This window comes from Mixophyes fleayi, chromosome 4, assembly GCF_038048845.1.
Source record: "Mixophyes fleayi isolate aMixFle1 chromosome 4, aMixFle1.hap1, whole genome shotgun sequence".
In the NCBI taxonomy this organism is placed as follows: Eukaryota; Metazoa; Chordata; class Amphibia; order Anura; family Limnodynastidae; genus Mixophyes; species Mixophyes fleayi.
In genome coordinates, this window is record NC_134405.1 from 37,792,716 (window position 1) to 37,818,025 (window position 25,310).

Consider the following 25,310-nt stretch of genomic DNA (forward strand, 5'->3'; position numbering starts at 1 on the left):
GCGGTCCGCTCATTGAGTAGTTTGCCACTTCCACCAGCAATGCAATCTGATAGCGAAAACGCAGGTATTCTACTTTACACATTAACGGCACATACCCGGAACCTTAGATTGTGGAGTTCTTACCCCACAGTGCAAGAACAGAGTCAATATTTCACTGTATTCCAGACAGACCCCGACAGCCACGTCTGATTGGAAGGTCTCATGAAAGTATCACCACAGATACACTTCTGCTTTCTGTGAATAATTAAAATCAACGAGGGATAGTGAAAGTCCCTATTCTATCTCCTGGCAGACATGGTTACCCAATACTCAGAAACGCAAAAGATCTGTACCTAAATAAATCACTTAAATAGCAACGCAGACCCCTCGTAGTCTCACATGCTCATCATGCTTATGTTAGAATAATACTTATATAAAAATAACCATAGAATGAGAGGACAGAACTAAAGTAACATTAAACACAAATACATGTAACTCAATACAATAAAATCAAATACATCAGATAAATCAATACCACTTCCAAGTAATATAATCAATGCATCTCATAATGCAATTAAAAACAGTGTAATCAATGATATTTTAGACATGTAACGGCATAAAATCAAATGCAATCTATACAATAGAGAGAAAAGAGAAGGAAGTAAAATAGATTTGCGTCACCTGACTCTTACCCCATAACAGGAGGCTGTTGTTGGAGCTTGCTCTGAAGGACCAGGAATGATTATAGTACCATTCCTTCATGTAGAAAATGACAGCTAATAATCGCTTACCTCTGTGGCCACAGTTTCTGCAGGAGAATTTCCAAATAGGCTGCTGTATCCTGGTTTTCAAAGCATATATCCAAACCTAGGCAGAAACGCCAAACTGATATAGAAATAATATCTCCGAATGCAGAGACAGATGAAAAGCAAAGCTTTTTTATTGAGTACACAGACGCCTAGTTTATACAATAATAGACACAGCATTAGAAGCTTACATACAGTTATATAGCCTTTTGGCTGGCTCGTATCCAAACATCATTGGTTATAGTCAAAGTTTTAATGAACAAACATGCATAGATAGAAGGTAGGCATCTTGGTTCATGGACTCCATTAAATCATATGATAACAAGTGACTTGACATTTATTAGCTTATTTAAGCCATATGGTTCCAAGGACTCAGGACATCTACAAGTTATTTTAAACATATCTAAAGTCCTGTCACATAAAACATATACTTGCGACAGTGAACTTCCTATAACACTAATTATTATGATATACATGTAAAGCATTATCTGAGGTAGATAAGTAGGTCATTGTTCCGGCTTCTCAAGACTGAAGTGTTTCCTTTTGAGCATGAATTACATTATGAGTTTACTAACAATACATACAGTCATTTAACACGAGCAGAGACAAAGGTCTGTCAACTTCCTACAATTATCTCATACAATGAACACTTTCAAACAAACTCATAGGGGGGTATTCAATTGTTTAGTGAGTTCCGCTAAATACTCGCGCTCTAAAACTATTACCGTTAATACGGTAATATCTCGCTGGATTTCAGCTCGCAGCTCCTGTATGAACGGTATTTACGCGCAAATTACCGTATTACCGGTAATATTTTTAGAGCGCCAGTATTTTTCGGAACTCGCTAACAATTGAATACCCCCTATAGTGTCTTCAGTACAGGAAAAAAATCAGAGCAAGATATAAACTTTTATCGTAACCATTATCTTAGCTTCAGGTATCTTATTTTCATTCAGCTCCCAATTTTCTATATAAATGGCAATTCAGTCTATATGCAGGATAGTCCTGTTGGACTATAATCACTATTTATCACTATTTTGCAGATTGTTATACCTTCATATTAGGTAAAATCACATCATTGTAACATTACTGTGTTATTTATATACAACTATACATCATTTATTTATGTACCGCCATTAATTCCTCAGCGCTGTACAGAGAACTCACACATCAGTACCTGCCCCAATAGAGCTTACAGTCTAAATTCCCTAACACACAGATAGATTAGGGTTAATTTTGATAGCAGCCAGTTCTACTAGTTCTTCTGCTCGATCTACTAGTATCTTTTTGGAGTGTGGGAGGAAACCGAAGCAATTATCAAATCAAACAAAAGCATAAATGGTAAAACATATTGCACAAAGAAAACTTGTGGTATAACAAATTGGTTTAAACAGTTTAAATACAAAACCTTAGTTTGTTACCAAAAGATTGCCACGGTCTCAATGCCACATGGTAACCAGTATCTGGCTCCAAATATCTGGGCTTCTCACCCAAATCTTGCATTTTGAAAACACCTCTAATCCCGTGGTTATGTTGCTTTGTTCTCCAGTCAAATCCCTTTCCAAATATAGCGATAAGCTGGTACAGCATGTTTGTGCAGTAACCTGAATGGAGATTGCCAGAGACTGGAAGTCCCCCCATCCTTCAGGGGGGCTCTCTCTCGTGTCTGGTATATAGCCTCAATGATGGAGTATATTGGAAGCCTTCTGCAGGATTGGATTATTAAATTCCATAAAGTATGGGATCCGTGGTATACATTCCACCAATCTACACCTCCTGGGACTCAGTGAATCTTTACTCTTTTGTCTTCTTTTCCGTAGCTGGAGAGGGTCTGGGCAGGCCTCATCCCTCCCCGGGTGCTCTTTTGCTTTCTCCTCCCCCCCCTCCTTAAAAACAGAAAAATCCAACATGTAGCTGTTAGAGGGCTCCTGTCATGAGCTCTTTGGGAAACTGTAGGGCGACCACATTCATACCCTTCAGGATTTCGAGTGTTGCAATCGTTATGGATGACCTTAAGGTTGATTTTTCCATTGTTGTGAGTAGTTATTTCGAAGACATCCTGTCGGCATGTACGATCCCTATATGTACCGTTTAAATGCTTCCTATTTATTTTCTGTATCTTAATATCTCATGTTGTTGTTGAAAATAAACATTTAAAAATAAAAAATAAAAGATTGCCACGGTCTATCCTGGCTGTAATCATTAGAAGATGTCAGTTCTTACTAACTATACCTAAAAATATAAAAATTCCCACATGCAAAGAAACATGGAAGCATAAAATGTCATTGATGTTGAGGTGAAGCGCCGGTCATTGACAAAGCACAGTGGGCAGGAGGATGTGTGGAAATAGGTTAGAAGTGTATGGGGTGGGGTAGTTGTTGAGCAATTTTTATAGGGGAGGGTGACAGAAGATTACAGCAGTAAAGAGGAGAGTTTAAATAGCTTCCAGGTAAGACGGGATTATTCTGGAGATATTACAAAGATGGAATCAGCAGGAATGGGAGAGGAACTGGACGTGGAGAAGGAAAGAGCAGAAGAAAGGATAATACCCAGGAAATACAGAGGAGAGGGTGGAATTATCAACGGAAATGCATAGGACCTTAGAGAGGAAGACAAAGATTTCTGTTTTAGTCATATTCAGTTTAAGAATTCACTAGGACATCTAGGAGGAGATAGAGAATAGACAACTAGAGACACAAGAGAGGAAGGAAGGGGGATAGGTCAGGGGAGGAGAGGTAAATTGAGAGTGTTGTCAGCATAGAGATGGTTTCATTGGAATGGAGGAAATGAAAGCTAGATTGAAGGGCGTTAAGGAGGGAGCAGGAGGAAAGAACGTGGAGAGGAGATTGTAGCCTCTATTGTAAAACCTATTAAGGATTTACATTAGTAGCTTAATAAACCACATGCCCTACTTGGGACTACTCAGTCATTGTTGGGTGGCATACTGCAGTTCTTGCTTACAGGAAGACCATCCCAGGTGGAAAGCGCCCCAAGTCTCATTGCTGGACCTTCCAGTCTAAAAGGCTTTGATTTTGCCTAAAACATTTGCCACATTAAGTAAATGAAAATCGATTCCCCCTTTGTGAATATTATTGTAATTAAACAACTTGTTTATGAAATACATGCTCTATTCGGAACCAAGTGACTTGTTTGTGTGACTTCTCAAGTGAGTAAGAAGTGTATTTTTTTGTGTAAAACATTTATTACATTCAGAGCACATAAATGGTTTCTCTCCTGTGTGAATTCTCTGATGTTTAATAAGATCTACCTTTTGTATTACAGAATAATCACATTCAGAACATGAAAATTGTTTCTCTCCGCTGTGAATCTTCTGATGTACAGTAAGATTTGACTTTTCCATAAAACACTTGCTACATTGAGGGCACTTAAATGGTTTCTCTCCTGTGTGGATTCTAAGATGTCTAACAAGGGGTGCATTACTGTTAAAACACTTGCTACATTCAGAACATGAAAAGGGCTTCTCTCCGGTGTGAATCCTCTGGTGTCTAACAAGGTGTGGCTTCTGTGTAAAACATTTGTTACATTCAGAACATGAAAAAGGTTTTTCTCCTGTGTGACTCCTCTGGTGTAGGATTAATATTGCATTGGCCGTAAAACTTTTACTACATTCAGAGCATGAAAAGGGCTTCTCTCCGGTGTGAATCTTCTGATGCCTAATAAGTTCTGACTTATTTTTAAAACATATTTGACATTCGGAGCATGAAAAGGGTTTTTCTCCTGTGTGAGTCCTCTGGTGACTAACAAGTTGATACTTGTGTAGAAAATATTTATTACATTCAAGGCATAAAAATGTTTTTTCTCCTGTGTGACTCCTCTGGTGACTAACAAGTTGATACTTGTGTAGAAAATATTTGTTACATTCGAAGCATAAAAATGTTTTTTCTCTTGTGTGAATCTTCTGATGTCGGATTAATTTTGAATTGGTCCGAAAACATTTACTACACTCAGAACATGAAAAAGGATTCTCCTCCCTGTGAAACCTCTGATGTCTGATCAGCTTTGCCTTACATATAAACATTTGATCACACTCAGAGCATAGATATGGTCTCTCTCCTGTAAGACTCATTGTGTGTTTTAATGAGTAACAACCTATACAAGGCTTCTCCTATTCAGAAACTGAAAATAGCTTGTGTGAATCCGCTGTTTTTAGAACTTCTGTAGTTGATAAGACTTGTGGGTGAAAACTGAAATATTCATAAAAGAATTTCCTTTTATATACATCCACTTTTGTTGTTAGATAGAATCCTGCTCATTAATGCACCTGTTAAAACAAAAAGAAAAAAAACAAAACATTTTATACCTTAATGATATGAATGTAAATATTTCACCCCGTTGGAATTGAACTGTCCCTAATTAAGAGTTTTGGATTATCAGTCTAGTGCTTGGCCCTTGAAAATGTGAAGGAAACAGACACAGGTGCTCACCTCAAGCAAGACATAATCGTCGTACAACATATAAATCAGAGAGGTGGCACGCAAGGATTTACCTGGGAACAAGTAAGAAAATGAAACAGAATTACTATCTGCTGGATGCCCCGTATGTGTGCGAGGATGTGGGAAGAGGTTTAAGGTAATACGGACATAAAATAAAAAAAATGAAAGGATTGCGTTGAAGGATTTGGGAAATAATAGAAGTATTATAATACATCCCACTGATGAGCGTGGGGTCAAAGTCCTACAAGATATTGAGGATTCTGACAAGGAGATAGACAGGCAGTTGTCTGATTAACTTAGTTCTCCGAGAGTATAGCAGTACAAAACCAATATGATTAAAAGGATGGATCAGGATGAGGGTACCATGGCCAGGAGAAACAGTCAGATGATATAACATGTGACTTCCTGTATAATGAATACACTATTCTATATACACTGATGCATGTTTAGATGAAACAAGCTTTAACGAGGCAAACAGTCTGATCTGATATGTTTAAATAATCAGCCTAGCCAATCCCCCCCCCCCCCTAATGATGTCATTCATAGGTATCTAGCTAATTAATGGTTCTATCGTTCAGGCTATCCCTATACCTTGTATATTGCAAGCAATTGTCATCCTGAACTCATGAATGAATCCGACTACCTGTCATATCCCTCGTAAAATCAACAAATTCAAAAGTGTACAGTAACATCAAATCATAATACATCATCTATTAGTTATCTTGTTGCAGGATATATTTTGCATTATAAAGCAACTGTACGTTTAGATCTGTGGGGTGTTCTGGTCACTTTTGGAAATATATATATCTGAGCACTTGTACACTTATAAAGTTCTAACTATTTGTAAGGCTTCTGTATCTTGCAATTGTATCTTTCAATGCATCTAAGTTACCCTCATAAAATGTTTAATCTACCCAATAAATTCTGTAAAAAAAAAAAATCACTGCGAGGTGTCTTTCAGAGACACTGAGCAGCAATTTTTTTTGCCATTGAATTTTCCCCCCATTTTAGTTGTCAATTTGTTGTATCAAAGTTAGTGATGGCGGTCCATTTTGAATAGCAGTTAAGCAAACTAATCAACAACCTTTCACACAGTACATATAATAGTTTAATAATATAAAAATGTGTGTGTAGGTATATTAAATTATATATTACTAATTGTGTATCAGTATTTTCCTCATGTACGTGTGTATGTATCTCAGAATTTATTACATAGAAACATAAAATTTGTCTGCCGATATGAACCACTTGCCCCATCTAGTCTGCCCAATTTAATTTCCTTTCCTTGACATACTCCATGGCAGCCCTTACAATGGGTCGTTAATCCCTAATCAGCTAGTGTAGACAGGAAAGATTTTGCCCCACCTGGGCCCTATATAAGGCAGCTCTTCCTCTTCCTCAGTGTCTTTTGTAACTAACATAAATATTAGAACAAGGGTGGGAAAATATAGGGCTGCTATGGAGTATGACAAGGAAAGGAAATTAACGGTGAGTATAATTCTCAATTTTTTTTCCCTACTCAATGGCAGCCATTACAATGGGATATACCAAAGCAGTACAATAATCGGGATGGGGATGAAACGCGTCAGGTGAACAGCAAACAATTTTAAATTATTCTTGTGGACTTTGGATCAGTGCCTATACCAGTGCATCTTTTTACTTACCGTTCACATTTATACTTCTGATGAGTCCCGGAGGAGACGGGGACGCACTCCTATGACGTCAGTCACCAGCGGGACCGCGCGCTAGTGTTTGGAGTTGATGTGGTGAGATTAAGAGCTATACACGGAGCTCCGTTTAATATCTACATCCAGAGAAGGAGGATCCATTTCGGATACATAGTACATATCAAGGTACCGGTCTTGTAATACATCGCCTAATTGGTAAGAGACTTTTTGTTACCTTTGACATTCCGCATTGGATCTCACCAGTTATTCCGGAGTTGGACCTCCCAAATACATCACTGTATTCTCCATACTATTATCCCTAATATTAGGGTTTGGATATCCCGTGAAAATCATATCATAATCTCTACATTTATAGAGTGGAACGCATTCTATACAGTTGCTGGACTGGTATACATAATATCTGGTTGGCGGGTAGGTGCACCTACCTCGCTAATAATTGGTTTGGCACTGATAACAGCCCACATTGGTTGTACCTAATATGGTTTTTTATATATTAGAATAAACTATTTTTAAAGTATATACTTTGTGCATGAGTGTTTTTGTGGCAGACTCGGACATACCACCGCACACTTTGGTTGTTACAATAATCGGGAAGGCAATAAAACCAACACCTTAATAAGGTCAAACAGAAAATTTATGCACAGCGCTTGATGGAAAATCCTTCTCCCAAACTGTGTCTCCTTAGAGACTGTAACATCAAGAAGACAATGCTTAGAGAAAGTGTGCATCGACAACCATTCGGCTGCCTTACAGATGTCGGTTGCCGATGCATGGGTTCTATGTGCCCAGGTGGTCGCTACCGCCCTAGTTGAATGCGCCTTCAGTATCCTAGGTACTTCGCACCCTTTCCCCCTGTAGGCCTGTGCAATCACTTCTCTGATCCACTTCGCCAATGTGGGTTTGGATGAGGCATGTCCTTTGCGAGGACATTCAAGAAGTACAAATAGTTGCTTTGTCTTCCTAAAATTTTTTGTATTGATAATGTAAGCAGTTATAGCTCTCACCACATCTAGAGTATGGAGACGTGTTTCGTCACTATTAGTGGGATGAGGGTAGAGAGATGGTAGAATTAATTCTTGATTGATGTGGAAGGAAGATACAACCTTGGGTAGATAATCCGGATTTGTCCTCAAAATTACTTTATCTTCATAGATATTCAGGAAGGGTTCTTCACACCATAATGCATCTATGACCCCTATTCAACAAGCCAAAGTGATTGCCACCAGAAAGAGCACCTTCAGAGTCAGACACCTGAGAGATATGCCTTGCAAAGGTTCGAAAGGATAAGCTGTTAAGGCGTCTAAGACAATATTAAGGTCCCAAGGGGCTAAGAATGGTTTCAGTATTGGTCGTAACCACTTCAGTGCTTGCAAAAACTGGAAGACGAGACCTTGAGATGATAGCTTGATATCAAGAAGGATGCTGAGAGCAGATACTCGCACCTTTAACATAGGAGGTGCTAGTCCTTTAACAAAACCATCTTTGAGAAACTCCAAGTCATCCGGCACACTGGCAGACATGGGATCCTTCGCCATGTCCCCTGCCCAACAAATTAATCTTTTCCAAATTCTGTAATAAAATTACAGAGGAATTCTTCTTCCTGGCCTGAATTAGAATGTCTATTACCTCATCTGAAACACCTTTGGATTTCAGTAATTGCCGCTCAGTTTCCACGCCATCAAACCGAGGGAGTCTGGATTTGGATCCAGCACTGGACCCTGATGTATGAGGTCTGGTCTGACTGGCAATGGATGTTCCAGCAACATCCTCCGTGCTACTGCGAACCAAGGCCACGGCCACGCCGGGAGGACTGCAATCACCTCCACCTTTTCTTTCTTTATGTTCTTGAGGGATGACTGGAAAGGGAGGAAGCATGTACCCCAGTTTGAAGTTCCACTGCATTGACAGGGCATCTATTCCTAGGGCCCAGCTGTCTCTGTGACGGGAGTAGAAGAGGGGTAGCTTGGCATTGCTTCCTGTGGCCATCAGGTCTATTTATGGTGCTCCAAACCTGTGTCGTACGAGTTGAAAGACCTCTTCGTGCAACTCCCATTCTCCTGGGTGGACTTGGTGTCTGCTCAAATAGTCCACCACCACGTTGTCTTTGCCTGCCACGTGGAGGGCTGAAAGAGACCTCAGGTTTGTCTCTGCCCATGCCAATAGTGTGGTTATTTCGGTCAGCATTGCTCAGCTTTTGGTACAAACCTCCCTTTTTCTACAGACCACGACAGTTCTGTTGTCGGAGAACACTTGCAGATGTTTGGTTCGCAGATAAGACTGGAAGTACTGGACTGCATGCCAGACTGCTCTTATCTCCAAAATGTTCCCATGGAGAAGTCGCTCTTACTTTCGGCAGGCGCCCTGTGTGACCATGCCTTGCATGTAAGCACCCCAACCTATTGAACTGGCGTCTGTGGTAAGGGACACACCAATCCAGTATCGAGAGAGTCACACCTTGTTTTCTCAAGCCTGGAAGCTGCCACCAGCATAGGGACTGTCTCGCTGATCTTGAGAGGTTGAATTTAAAATCTAAAGACCCCACTGTACGATCCCATTATGCAAAGAGGTTTGTTTGAAGATCTGTCATATGCCATCTTGCCCATGAAAGGATTTCTCTTGTTGAGGAAAACATTCCTAGGAAGCGAAGACATGTTAGCGCTGAAACACGAGGTTGACTCTGAACTTGGTGCGTCAAGGACTGGATCTTCTCCAACCTTTCTTGAGAGACAGACCTTGTCCGCTCTTGTATTTATTTGTACTCCAAGAAACACAATCTGTTGTGATGGTGTCAGATGGCTTTTCGATACATTGACTAACCAACCGTGCCTTTGCAGAAACTGGATTACTTGGGATGTAATCTTCAAGACTGCTTCCTCTGACTTTGCCAAAATTAGGTTATCATCCAGATACGACCATAAAGCCACTCCTCTCTCTCCCTGAGTGCCGCCATGAGAACTATAAGGAACTTGGTGAATGTTCTTGGAGATGTGGAAAGGCCAAACGGAAGGTAAGTAAACTGAAAGTGTCGTCCTGCAATGCAAAATCTCAGGATTGCTGGTGATGGGCAGCAATTGGGATATAAAAATATGCATCCTTTAAGTCTATTGCCATCAGAAAATCTCCTGTTTCTACTGCTTTGAGGATTGAGTTGATAGATTCCATCCCGAAATGTTTTGCTCGCACATAGCAGTTGAGAGCCCGTAAATCTAGAACTGTCCTGAAGGCACCCCCTTCTTGTTACAACTGCCAAGCTCATGCTCCTGGAAGAGAATACAATCGTATCCAACGAGGCTTCACACAAGAAGTCAATGCTCTTTTGCATAATCTCTAAAGATCTAAGAAGATACAATCTATTTATCTGATCCTCAATATCTGAATGTAGAGTACTGGCTCAAAACCTCAGGGCTCTAGCTACCAAAGCCATGGCTATCCCAGAATTTAGCGTTATGCCCGAGGAGATGTGTAATTTCCTGAAGGAAGTCTCCATTCTCCTATACATGGCATCTTTCAATGGACCCCCATCATCCCACGGGAGAGTGGTCCTTGAGGATAAGCCCGATATGGCTAAATCCACCTTAGGCACTGAACACCATTTCAGCACATCCTCATCCTGAATAGGTTACATGCAATTCAGTCTCCCCATGTTAGGATCTTCTGTCTAAGGCTTGACATTCTTTAGTGATCAAGTCTTTAATCACCTTATGTGTATGGAACACTGTAGACTTTACTTGGTGCTCCGAAAACAATGCATCCTGAGGTTTGATCGGAACTGTAGGCTCCTCAATACCTAATTATTTGTTAATATGTATAACATTCAGAGTATCCAAATTAAACATCCTAGAATCCTCTTTCACCTCAGCCTCACTATCCGACTCCGAATCCCACTCCTGAAAGAGAACTGCATGTTTCAGAGGACGGCCCTGGCCTTATTTCCTCCATATCTTCAGCTATAGGAAACCTGCCCTGCCTTGTTCCCTGGTCTGGTTCCTGCATCGCTTTAACTATCCATGAAAAGAACTGTTTGAATTGTTCAAGGGGACCAGGCTCTTCTACCGTTTCAGGGGTGCATGACACACATAATGGATCAGTACAATCCTTCGGTAATCGACCATCACAAGCTGCACACATACGATTTTTGACTTTACATTTCCTTTTTCCCTGCACAAGCTCCACAGAGGAATTGTAAACAATAACAAAGAGGAACCAAGTAACCTATGCTAAAAGTACATAAAAACCCCTTACTAAGGGCTTACCTTGGGGTGTCCTTTTTTGGGGTGCGCTCCTGGTCCATAGTACACTTATCCAGATTGCTGCTAGGTCCAACATCATCAATCACCAAGCAAACACTAAGCCTCATATTGTCTCACCTGTTTCCATCCTGACAGGTGAGCTTGGATAAAGAATAGCGCTGTGCACTGAGCAGGCGTGCGTGTCCTCCGTGCACAACCGCCGGGAGTCCATATCCACATTACTTTAGGAGGGGAGACTCTTGTCCCAGACCTGCCCGGCTGGAACTGCACTTAGCAGTCAGCACAGAGGAAGCCACAACCTCAAATAGGTAAGCCCTCTCGGATAAAATAAAAAAACAAAGACACACACTACACTACCCTGTCCTACACAAGCTGAGACAGGAAAAAAGAGACACTGAGGAAGAGGAGGGGCTGCTTTATATAAGGCCCAGGTGGGGCAAAATCTTTCCTGTCTACTCTAGCTGATTACGGGATTAGCCGATTGTAAGGGCTGCCATGGAGTAGGGAAAGGAAATCTAGTTTTTTTGCTTTTAAATCAGAATTTTTTCATTTTTAACAATAACAAAACTAAACACAGCCTGTGCAGGTACATCAGTGTTATTGCCATGAATTTACTTTAGGCAGAAGCATTGTAATCACGGATTATTTTGTATAAGTAGAATGAAGTATATTTATATACACTAGCAAATATGATCCACTTATTAATTGTATTTATTTTTGTGAGTATTGCCACATTCCAAGACACAAGTGCAGTCCAAAGAACTCTATCCTCCCACAGCTAACTGAATATGCTCCATTGTGTCTAATATAACATTTGTCTAAATACTGTGTTCTGAAATCCAGACTCTCCGCTTAGGGTATATCACAAATAACGAAAAGTGTTTGGTGTTAATGAGAGGTGGAGTAAGGCAATGTTCAAAGGTAGATCTAAGAGGGCAAGAGATACAAGATTTGAGAAAAATATAGGGGTGGTGTTATTAAGGGTTTTGCAGGTAAGGGTGAGTAATTTGAATTGGTCTTGGAGGACACAGGGACACAGTGTAGGGCTTAACAAAATGGTGCAGCAGATGTGAAGCAGCAAGAGAGGAAGTTATTACAGACATTGTAGTAGTCGATGAGAGAGTGCATTACAATTTTGTTGGCATCTTGGGTAAGAACATGGTGCATTCTAACAATGTTTCTAAGGTAGAGAAGATAGGACTGGGAGAGACTGGATGTGAGAAATAAAGCAGAGGGTGGAAACAAGTGTGACACTAAGGCAGCGGCTTGGGAGACTAAACAATTTGGGGCATACGCCAGCAGATAAGGGTCACCAATCATGGTAGCCAAGGAGGATAGCTCCCCATGTAAACAGTAAGTGTAGTCATCTACAATACAAGAAGTCTACCAGTTTTTGCATTGATGGTCGCTGAAAGGTTGACATCTGGGCAGAAACACTGTCTTACTGGCAGTAGGACAATTTATCAGAGATTTTTCAGAATGCTTCTGGCTCAGTGAATGCAGAGATTGGATTGTTGAGTATATTATACTATGTTGCTTTCCTCTTATATGTTATGCATCTGTATTACTGTGTAATTAATCCATTATTCAGTAAAAATGCAATAACTGTTATAGTGAACTGTTAAACATAGACATAGTATTTTTCATTCAGGTATTTGAACGGGTGTGAAATACTTACCCACATAAGCAGCACTGGGAATAAGACTGTAGCACAGCCCGGTTGTGTGGATCTGGTGGGGAAGACGTGTCCGGGTACACTATTAGCTGGATAGCACAGGTAGATAGCTTAGGTTTGCCCAAATATACTGTGACGCTTGTGAACACAGGTACATCTGTAGAAAGTCACAAAATGATCATTGTACAGAACCCTTCCGTGTTTATAAATAAGCCTTATTTAGAAAAACATATAAACCAAAGAAATATAGAAGCAAATTGTCCATTTAGCCTGCTCTTTTTACTTTTTAATGGTTTATTCTTGGCCATACATCCCAAAACATGGAATGTCTGAGAGGCCCCCAGATGTTCCTCCCAGACACCAGAGACTGTCATTCTCCCAGACAGCAGAAGAAGCTGGCAGGAAGGAGGACAGGACAACGTAATTTGCCAAATCTCGGCCGGCCTACTTCTATGTGATGGTGCAAAACAACAGGCTGTAAGTGACATAATCACGCATCAGTGGGTGGGGTATGGTGCAGAGGTGGACTGGTGAAACTGTGCTTTACAGCTGCATGCTATGGACAGAACTATATAAATATATACCTTACACACTTGCTATTACTAAAACACGTACTTTTTGAAGCATGACAAGTTAGAAAGAATACATTTTGTCTCGGCAACAATGATGATATTTCATGTGCACAGTATGGGAAAACAGAGTACACTAGCGACAAACAAGTATATAGTCACCCACATAACCTCACATGCTACCATATAGTCAATGATCTACCATATAGACAAATATCCTCACCTAGATTATATATGGTTACAGGAAACTATCAGGAGGCTATCAGGTGACTAACCCCCCATATGTGGCTGTATAATCCCATCCCTAACCATGTAACCTGGTGACTGTATTAACCCATCTGTAACAGTGTGACCCGGTAAATGCATGACCCCGTCCCTAACCGTGTGACCCGCTGACTGCATGACCCCGTCCCTAACCGTGTGACCCGCCGACTGCATGACCCCGTCCCTAACCGTGTGACCCGGTGACTGCATGACCACGTCCCTAACCGTGTGACCCGCTGACTGCATGACTCCGTCCCTAACCGTGTGACCCGGTGACTGTATGACCCCATCCCTATCCGTGTGACCCGGTGACTGTATGACCCCATCCCTAACCGTGTGACCCGCTGACTGCATGACCCCGTCCCTAACCGTGTGACCCGCCGACTGCATGACCCCGTCCCTAACCGTGTGACCCGCTGACTGCATGACCCCATCCCTAACCGTGTGACCCGGTGACTGTATGACCCCATCCCTAACCATGTGACACAGTGACTGTATGACCCCATCCCTAACCATGTGACCCGGTGAATGTATGACCCCATCCCTAACCATGTGACACGGTGACTGTATGACCCCATCCCTAACCATGTGACCCGGTGACTGTATGACCCCATCCCTAACCATGTGACCCGGTGACTGTATGACCCCATCCCTAACCATGTGACCCGGTGACTGTATGACCCCATCCCTAACCATGTGACCCGGTGACTGTATGAACCCATCCCTAACCGTGTGACCCAGTGACTGTATGACCCCATCCCTAACCGTGTGACCCGGTGACTGTATGACCCCATCCCTAACCGTGTGACCCGGTGACTGTATGACCCCATCCCTAACCGTGTGACCCTGTGACTGTATGACCCCATCCCTAACCGTGTGACCCTGTGACTGTATGACCCCATCCCTAACCGTGTGACCCTGTGACTGTATGACCCCATCCCTAACCGTGTGACCCATTGACTGTATGACCCCATCCCTAACCGTGTGACCCGGTGACTGTATGACCCCATCCCTAACCGTGTGACCCGGTGACTGTATGACCCCATCCCTAACCGTGTGACCCTGTGACTGTATGACCCCATCCCTAACCGTGTGACCCATTGACTGTATGACCCCATCCCTAACCGTGTGACCCGGTGACTGTATGACCCCATCCCTAACCATGTGACCCGGTGACTGTATGACCCCCATCCCTAACCATGTGACCCGGTGACTGTATGACCCCATCCCTAACCATGTGATCCTGTGACTGTATGACCCCATCCCTAACCATGTGACCCGGTGACTGTATGACCCCATCCCTAACCATGTGACCCAGTGACTGTATGACCCCATCCCTAACCATGTGACCCGGTGACTGTATGACCCCATCCCTAACCATGTGACCCGGTGACTGTATGACCCCATCCCTAACCATGTGACCTGGTGACTGTATGACCCCATCCCTAACCATGTGACCTGGTGACTGTATGACCCCATCCCTAACCATGTGACCCGGTGACTGTATGACCCCATCCCTAACCATGTGACTGTATGACCCCATCCCTAACCATGTGACCCGGTGACTGTATGACCCCATCCCTAACCATGTGACCCGGTGACTGTATGACCCCATCCCTAACCATGTGACCCGGTGACTGTATGACCCCATCCCTAACCATGTGACCCGGTGACTGTATGACCCCATCCCTAACCATGTGACCCGGTGACTGTATGACCCCATCCCTAACCATGTGACCCAGTGACTGTATGACCCCATCCCTAACCGTGTGACCCGGTGACTGTATGACCCCATCCCTAACCATGTGACCCGGTGACTGTATGACCCCATCCCTAACCATGTGACCCGGTGACTGTATGACCCCATCCCTAACCATGTGACCCGGTGACTGTATGACCCCATCCCTAACCATGTGACCCGGTGACTGTATCACCCTATCCCTAACCATGTGACCCGGTGACTGTATGACCCCATCCCTAACCATGTGACCCAGTGACTGTATGACCCCATCCCTAACCATGTGACCCGGTGACTGTATGACCCCATCCCTAACCATGTGACCCAGTGACTGTATGACCCCATCCCTAACCATGTGACCCGGTGACTGTATGACCCCATCCCTAACCGTGTGACCCAGTGACTGTATGACCCCATCCCTAACCATGTGACCCGGTGACTGTATGACCCCATCCCTAACCATGTGACCCAGTGACTGTATGACCCCATCCCTAACCATGTGACCCGGTGACTGTATGACCCCATCCCTAACCATGTGACCCGGTGACTGTATGAACCCATCCCTAACCGTGTGACCCAGTGACTGTATGACCCCATCCCTAACCGTGTGACCCGGTGACTGTATGACCCCATCCCTAACCGTGTGACCCGGTGACTGTATGACCCCATCCCTAACCGTGTGACCCGCTGACTGTATGACCCCATCCCTAACCATGTGATCCTGTGACTGTATGACCCCATCCCTAACCATGTGACCCGGTGACTGTATGACCCCATCCCTAACCATGTGACCCAGTGACTGTATGACCCCATCCCTAACCATGTGACCCGGTGACTGTATGACCCCATCCCTAACCATGTGACCCGGTGACTGTATGACCCCATCCCTAACCATGTGACCTGGTGACTGTATGACCCCATCCCTAACCATGTGACCTGGTGACTGTATGACCCCATCCCTAACCATGTGACCCGGTGACTGTATGACCCCATCCCTAACCATGTGACCCGGTGACTGTATGAACCCATCCCTAACCGTGTGACCCAGTGACTGTATGACCCCATCCCTAACCGTGTGACCCGGTGACTGTATGACCCCATCCCTAACCGTGTGACCCGGTGACTGTATGACCCCATCCCTAACCGTGTGACCCGCTGACTGTATGACCCCATCCCTAACCATGTGATCCTGTGACTGTATGACCCCATCCCTAACCATGTGACCCGGTGACTGTATGACCCCATCCCTAACCATGTGACCCAGTGACTGTATGACCCCATCCCTAACCATGTGACCCGGTGACTGTATGACCCCATCCCTAACCATGTGACCCGGTGACTGTATGACCCCATCCCTAACCATGTGACCTGGTGACTGTATGACCCCATCCCTAACCATGTGACCTGGTGACTGTATGACCCCATCCCTAACCATGTGACCCGGTGACTGTATGACCCCATCCCTAACCATGTGACTGTATGACCCCATCCCTAACCATGTGACCCGGTGACTGTATGACCCCATCCCTAACCATGTGACCCGGTGACTGTATGACCCCATCCCTAACCATGTGACCCGGTGACTGTATGACCCCATCCCTAACCATGTGACCCGGTGACTGTATGACCCCATCCCTAACCGTGTGACCCAGTGACTGTATGACCCCATCCCTAACCGTGTGACCCGGTGACTGTATGACCCCATCCCTAACCGTGTGACCCGGTGACTGTATGACCCCATCCCTAACCATGTGACCCGGTGACTGTATGACCCCATCCCTAACCGTGTGACCCGGTGACTGTATGACCCCATCCCTAACCGTGTGACCCGGTGACTGTATGACCCCATCCCTAACCATGTGACTGTATGACCCCATCCCTAACCGTGTGACCCGGTGACTGTATGACCCCATCCCTAACCATGTGACCCGGTGACTGTATGACCCCATCCCTAACCATGTGACCCGGTGACTGTATGACCCCATCCCTAACCATGTGACCCGGTGACTGTATGACCCCATCCCTAACCGTGTGACCCGGTGACTGTATGTCTTGGGGAGAGCACTGATAGATGTGACTATAGTAATAGTGTAATAATAAGAATACAGAGCAGGAATACAGCTGTACAGACAATAATATCAGTCTGTGTGTGACACAGTCACTTGTTCTGCTGTGTACAGGAGCCCTCAGCTGTGATCACCATCCAGCGTCTCTGCTGCTTTCTCTCCCCCTCTGCACTCTCTCTCTTCCCCGTTATCTTGTGTATAAGTTCCTGGTCAGTGCTCCCCCCTCCTCCTACACATCACATCCACTGCAAACACTATAGACCCAACTACTTCCTAACACAGCCCCCCAGACGTGCACTGCTGACACTCAGGGGCCCCATAACCAGATGATGGGGCCACATATACACACGGTGCTGTATAACCGGACACAACACTCCCCTCCATATAATTACCGGATTCTGACCGTCTGTGGCCCCGGGTATACGTGGCGGAGGAGGAGACTGGGCGGGGACAAGTAACGGGGGAGGAGACTGGGCGGGGGACACGTGACGGGGGAGGTGACTGGGGAGAAGACTGGGCGGGGACAAGTAACGGGGGAGGAGACTGGGCGGGGACACGTGACGGGGGAGGAGACTGGGCGGAGACACGTAACGGGGAGAAGACTGGGCGGGGACACGTGACAGGGGAGGAGACTGGGCGGAGACAGGTAACGGGGAGAAGACTGGGCGGGGACACGTGACGGGGGGGAGGAGATTGGGCGGGGACACGTGACGGGGGAGGAGACTGGGCGGAGACAGGTAACGGGGAGAAGACTGGGCGGGGACACGTGACGGGGGGAGGAGATTGGGCGGGGACACGTGACGGGGGAGGAGACTGTACTTCTAGCGCTCAGATATGAAATCTCCAGATCCCGCAGTTCCTCCTGACGTCACGAGGTCATGTGATTGTACCAGTCACATGGTACAGAGCACAGGCGGCAGCTACGAGTGTTGCTGTGTAGTTGAGCGCAGTGATGGAGATATCTGTGAGGAGGAGACACGGGGGCGGCTTCCTGCACAGTCTTTAAATATCCCCCCCTCATACAGCCCACAAACCCCCCTCAATCACAGCTCCTCTCCTGCTCCCCTGTGACCAGTGTACAGGAGGTGGCCGGGCCAGCATGGGACCCCTGGTCCGGCAGGAGGACGTGTACTTGGGAAGAGGTGGGGAGGAGGACGGGGCTGGTGTCAGAGTTTCTGTGCAGCATGTATATATATATATCTACAATAATATATGTGACATGGATGTACACTTCAACATGTGATCAATAGATTTGCAATATTAAGTACTAACATTAAGGGATAATTACTAACAGTTCTCAAAAGTACAAATCAGCACTAAAAGTTTAACAACCAATCAGCAATTACCTTGTATCTAGCTAGTACAAACTAGACAATAAAATCAAGTGTCCAGTTATGGTGGTTCTAGTGCAGATTTGCACCTTTGAACGTTGGTAAATAACTCCCAGAACAGCAGTAAAGACAATAATGTAGGTGCAATTCAGTCACATCTAAGAGGCAATAGGATTTTATAAGGAGCCACCGAAGATCTGAACCCACTGACTTCAATAGAAGTGACTCCCAAAACTTCAGCACCAGCAGTAATCCCTCAGCTGTATAGGGTAACTGGCTCCTGTGTTTTGTATAGGCCTGGCTTAGACTGGTTGTTGTAGCACTGGGGTTTACCTGTTATACTCCTACTGTGTACATACAGAAAGCTGGCTATCCTCTGTTCGGGGATCATGGTATTTCCGTCTCCATGGCAGTGTACACTATGGGGTTAATCCCCCTTTGCACTTTAGTCAGGACAGGAAAGAAGACACACCTGGAGGGTATATAGGCCACCAGGGAAGGGTTGGCAAATTTAAGCCTGGGGGGGGTAAGACTTGACACGGCAGCCTATTAGGAACATTTTAAAGGAAAAAAAAAATGTAGGTGGCCCAGTGATGTAGCCCACTATGGCACCAGTCCAGGGGCGCAGATGCCCCTCAGCCCAGCCTGCCCCTATAGGCCATGCCTCCCTTCTCTCTGTGTCTTTCCTGTCCTTGTATAAGAATCAGGCAGTTCAGGTATATTTCTATTCTATTACAAGGCCCTCTCCCAGTCTACTGCCCACTATATCTCCAATCTCCTCTCCATCCACACTCCCACCCGTTCTCTGCGCTCGGCCAATGACCGTCGCCTCTCCTCCACTCTAATAACCTCATCCCACTCCAGAATTCAAGACTTCTCCCGAGCTGCCCCCTTGCACTGGAATGACCTCGCTCCATCCGTCTATCCCCTAACTTGTGCTCCTTCAAACGGGCACTCAAAACTCATCTCTTCCTCAAGGCTTACCAGCCCTCCACTTAACCCTCTTTCCATGCTCGCTCTCATCTCCTGGATCCTCCTTTAAAAAGGGTGCGCTTGCTCCCCTCCTCTGACTCCCTCTGTGCCGATTGTCTGTTGCCCTCCCTTTAGGATGTAAGCTCTAATGAACAGGGCCCTTCTCCCTCCTGTCTCTACCTTCTCTTCTGCTCCAACCTCAATATTCTTGATTTTCCTGGAGCATCTGAAGTCTCGGTATTACTTGTTTATTGTTCTGTACTGTTATTCCCTGTACTGTCCATTGTTTGTACTGTGTTCGGTGCTGCGGAAACCTTGTGGCGCCTTATAAATAAATAATAATAATTCTATTACATCATACACATTCTGTGCTTACTTACCTATATTTTTGCCAGAAGGAGCAGGAGGATAAGGGATAGCCTCTCCTGAAGGTCTGGCAGTAGCACTCCTGAGTGCTAACAGAGCATAGGTGGTGGGACTGGCCTACTCACAGAGCAGTATCCTCCTTATACGGGCTTGCATCCTCCGGCAGCTAGGAGAGCTGCATGATATAAGGCACCTTGTCTACCCTGGTGATACCTTTTGCTGTTGGTGCATCCTCCTACAGCAATGGTGGAGCTAAACTGAACTAAGGTGATTATGGAGGAAAAAACGGTCCCAAGGACGCAGGTCACGATAAGCACCGGCGATATTTATTTTTATGGTAGTTCATATTTTTAGCTAGTTAGTGTACAGGCTAATATTAGTCTACAACAATGTCTTTTGGTCAGAAACCCAGATGGGAAGTGACAGGAATCTGAAGAAAACTGTAAAAAGAAGAACAAAAGAAAAGCAGAAAATTCTTTGTTGTTGGATTTGTGACAAAAAAAGTTGCCAGAAGGCTCTTCTGGAAAGATGTGTACAGAATGTAGTTCTAGTGAATAGCAACAGCCACAGCCTCATATGGTTAAAATGTTAAAATGGATGAGGATTGCATTTACTGAAACATTTTGTTAATGAAATGATTACAGCAGCTGAGATATCAAGATCGGTAATTAGTGTTGCCTCAGAAGATTAGGAGTGGTGTGCAGCAGGTGGAATCGGGCATTGCTGAACTATCTGAGTAAGGCTCAGCTGTGTGTGTGTGAAGAGGAGCATTTCAGCATGGATTTGTTGGAAAATCTGTTAAAAACCATTCACAAAGTGGTGGAAATTAAGGATGTTTCAGAGGGACACTCTTTGCTGGAAGCATTGTTTCAGGGGCCTAAAAAGAAGGGTCGTCCTCTTTCATTGACTAAAATTATCAGCAGTATTATATCAGAAGAATGTTTTTCAGTGTCCGCGGCGCATCGGTGAAGTATCACATTGTCTGTCACTGACAGACTGTGAATAAAGTTCTTTCCCGGCCCTTCCAACATGCATCACTCCGCCTCTGTGTGAAGAAGGCGCGGATCAGCTAGAGAAAAGAAAGAAAAGGTAAGTAAAATCTAGGGCGCCGTGAACCCTAGCACCGGCACTGCATGAATAGATATTCTAGAATGTACCCCTTTTTTCTACAGAGAAGAGTATGGTTTGGGATACACCCCCAGCCCCGTAGGGTGGACATGTTAGTAGCCAGACTGACCAAAAGAACTATAATTCCTTGAGGATGTTAACTCCTTCAGGGACATTATGGATTGAAGGAGGTACAAAATAAAATTAAACCTCTTTTCTGGGCTGCATCAAGGCCTGCTTTGGATACAGCTGTGACAGCCAGAGCACTATGCATCTGGGGTAATGATGTGGGAAAAATGTATACAGAATGGAATAAAGAGAAGAAAACTAAAGATTGTCCAAAGACATGCAGCTGGTAACTTAATCTGTGTGACACATTCCTGGATGCAATTAGACCAGCTTTTAGGACCATGGCTTCTTTAGGTGTTATAAGAAGAACATTATTGCTACACCCATGGTTAGTTGCAGTCTAAAAATAATCTGATATCCCTCCCCTTCTAACGGGATTTTCTGTTAGACTAAAAATTAGAGGTCATAATTTCACAATGGTCTGGGGGAAAGTCAGTGTCACGGCTCTGAGGTTTTTTGCAGATCCCCTGTCTCTACTATCGAGGATAGTGGAGGCAGAATACAATGGTATTCACAGGATAAGTTCACGGCTTACAAGCATCAATAATAACAGGAGAAAGTAGTAGTGCTGCAACGTAGTGTATTGAATGTTGGTACAACAGGAAGGAAATAGATATATATTGGCAGAGATGAATACACAGCAATTCGTAGTAATGCAGATACAATTCACATATGCTACTTCATAGTCGGTAACCCTTGGCAACAGATAAACAAGAACACTAGGATCCAATAGAGAACCACACAGCAGATGAATGTGAATCACTGGTACAGCATATAGTCCAAACAGAGTAGTATATAGAACTTAGCTGATCCGAGAGTAGAGATGACTCAACATAGCAGGTGGTACTGGAATCACTGATTCTTATAAGTAGAGCAGTAAGCGTTAAACATCACCCAAGGACTTGGATGAACACTGACACATGCAGTAGAATGTTGCCTAGAAGTAGCAGAGACGTGAGTAGTATCTGAATCATGCGTGGAACTACAGGTAGCAGGATTCGTTGTAACTGCAATGGTAAGTTCACTGTAGTATGGAGCAACTGAACAGAGACTCGCAACTTGAGCCCAAGTACTAGCCATCGGCACAACAAGTAGTTCACAATAACAGTCCAGTAACCAGGTAACAGCAGAGTAAGGATAACCCGTGTCAGACGTGGAACTGCAGTTGACAGGTAACTTGATAGTAGCTCTAACAGCGAGATGCAGCGATATTAGCCAGCCAGCAGTAAAGTTGAACCAATAGATAAGGCACAGGTTAGCAACAACTCACGATACTCGTTCAGCGTGCAGATGAATACCGGAGAGGAGTTCCAGCTTGCAGGTGAACAGCGCTGAGGAGTTTGCAGCGTGCAGATGAACAGCGGTAAGAAGTTACAACTTGCAGGTGAACAGCGGTGAGGAGTTTGCAGCTTGCAGGTGAACAGCGGTGAGGAGTTTGCAGCTTGCAGGTGAACAGCAGTGAGGAGTTTGCAGCTTGCAGGTGAACAGCAGTGAGGAGTTTGCAGCTTTAGATGAACAGCAGTGAGGAGTTTGCAGCTTGCAGGTGAACAGCGGTGAGGAGTTTGCAGCTTTAGATGAACAGCAGTGAGGAGTTTGCAGCTTGCAGGTGAACAGCAGTGAGGAGTTTGCAGCTTTAGATGAACAGCAGTGAGGAGTTTGCAGCTTGCAGGTGAACAGCAGTGAGAAGTTTGCAGCTTGCAGGTGAACAGCAGTGAGAAGTTTGCAGCTTGCAGGTGAACAGCAGTGAGAAGTTTGCAGCTTGCAGGTGAACAGCAGTGAGGAGTTTGCAGCTTGCAGGTGAACAGCAGTGAGGAGTTTGCAGGTGACGAACACACGGAAGGAGAGGTATACAGCCAGATCCAAATGCAATCAGAGTAACACTAAGAACAGGCAATGAGCCCATAACCATGGGAGGTTAATATAGTGCTCCAGGACCAATGAGGTTCGGGAGGAGGTCCAGCTCACAGTAGCCAGGAACACCTGTGAAAGTAATGTCTCTGAGGCAGAAGAAAGCAGACTCATGGTTCTTAAAGGGAAAGTCACAGCGCCGGCACCTAACTATGGGACCGACGTGGGACAGACAGACTGTCTTTCCCCAAGATAGACCTACCCAAAAATGTTTTCTCAGGTGTTCCAGGGTGACCAAGCCCACGTTCAGAGCATACAGAATCAAGCCTTTATATTATAGACCTGGAAAAGGTTACACAAGACGTTTTCAGCCTGACACTTCAAGGCAGTTTCTTTCACCAGCAAAGAGTCAAGGAGCTGCAAGACTCTGCAGAAATAATTTTTTTTCCCCGATGTTGCCAGGTAGACCCACTCAATGGTAGATGTCAAGGTTGGAGGCAGAATTATACAGTTCTGTTATTTTTTTTTTTAGCAGAATGGGCATTAATCACAACAGACGAGTGGGCATTATGTACGATACAGTAAGATTACAGACTGGAGTTCCAATCACAACCTCCACAAGCAGTATTCCAAAGATCATTAAATCACAGTAGCTGGGAAAAACAGGTGCTAAGGAAGTAAAATCTAAAAATATTGTTGAATTGGAGAGTCATTTGCATAAAAAAAGAGACTTTTATTCTCGGATTTTCACAGTAGAATACCACAGCGGGTGCTTTTGGATTATACTAGATTTAAGAGGCCTCAGCAAACCTATCAATGCCAGGAGATTTAAGATGGAGTTATTGAGAACCATCCTCAATGGAATGGAGGTAGGAACATTACTTACATCACTAGATGAAGGGATGCATATCTCCTCATGCCAATATACCAAGCACATTAAAAAGTTCTCAGATTTGCGATATTCAGCTATCACTATCCATACAAGGATCTCCCCTTTGGGCTGTTGACATCACCAAAGACTTTCACCAAAATTCTAGTTTTGTTCATGGCAAAACAGAAAGGAGGTCATATCAGTATGGCCTTATCTAAACAACATCCTAATGGCAGAATCTTCAGCAGAGAATGCAAAGAGAATCGCCAGCCATGTGCTGCAGGTCCTCAAAGACCACAGCTGGATAATAAATGAAAGAGAGAGTCATTTATATCCAACACAGGATAGAATATCTTGGAATGTGTGTAGAGACGGCACAAGGAAAGGGTTTCTGACATCCAGAAAGAAAACAGTAGATGTTGTGTCTCAGAAGAACACCTTGGACTATGGCCGAAAGACTTCTTCAGAATGTTAGGTTGTATGGTGTCAGCCATAGTGGTAGTGCAATGGACCACACTACACAAATTTTTTATCCAGGTGGAACAGAAATACACAGGATTAAGGTCAACTGATTTCACTAACAAAGGAGGTGAGACAGGATCCGCTATGGTGGTCTACAAACCACTCTGGAAAGCCGGCCGTTCCATTAAAGACTATGAGCATGTAGTCATTACACCAGACGCAAGTCTATTGGGCTGGGGCGCCACATACATACAGCAGATAGTGCATGGCCAGTGGCGGAAAGAGCCACTCTACCCTCAAATGTAAGGGAAAATTAAGGCTGTGGTTGAAGCATGCATTTATTACCAGGATCTTATTACATGTCAGAATAAACTCAGACAACCAGATAGTAGTGTCTTATATAATCATCAAGCTACACTATGAGGAAGAAAGTACAGCAAATACTGTACTCAGGACAATGGGCATTGAACAAGCAAATATTTTGCAAACTAGTAGAAAGCTGGGGCCATCTGCAAATGGACCTCTGGGCGACATCACAAAATGCCAGGGCAGGGTGGTTTTATGCCAGGCATATGAACAAAGAAGCAAAGGCCGCGGATGCCTTCTCAATAAAATGCATATTCAGTAAGAGGGCCCTGATCGCAGGCTTTCATTGTATAGGGAAGAATAAGTTTGATACATGAGGTTAAATGCCATTTTATTGTATGTGTATGTATATATATGATTACATAGACA

The 25,310-nt window shown here is 44.4% G+C and overlaps 1 protein-coding gene across 2 annotated transcripts; it reads right to left on the reverse strand.

Moving 5' to 3' along the window:
* Nucleotides 1–903: 903 nt before the first annotated feature.
* LOC142151199 (uncharacterized) lies at nucleotides 904–17,960 on the reverse strand. 2 transcript variants are annotated; one of them, XM_075206568.1, is made up of 4 exons: nucleotides 17,882–17,960; nucleotides 12,856–13,009; nucleotides 5,231–5,292; nucleotides 904–5,067 (listed from the first exon to the last, which is right to left on the reverse strand). In XM_075206568.1, the coding sequence occupies exon 4, from the start codon at nucleotides 4,870–4,872 to the stop codon at nucleotides 3,913–3,915; it is 960 nt and encodes a 319-aa protein (XP_075062669.1). In that variant the 5' UTR covers nucleotides 4,873–5,067; nucleotides 5,231–5,292; nucleotides 12,856–13,009; nucleotides 17,882–17,960; the 3' UTR covers nucleotides 904–3,912. The 2 variants fall into 2 exon arrangements, with proteins under 2 accessions (XP_075062669.1, XP_075062668.1); XM_075206567.1 differs by lacking the exon at nucleotides 5,231–5,292.
* Between the last annotated feature and the right edge of the window lie 7,350 nt (nucleotides 17,961–25,310).

Bases quoted from the DNA above. Each gene is read 5' to 3' on its own strand.
- LOC142151199 (XM_075206567.1), bottom strand. From the start codon at position 4,872: ATGAGTCTTACAGGAGAGAGACCATATCTATGCTCTGAGTGTGATCAA.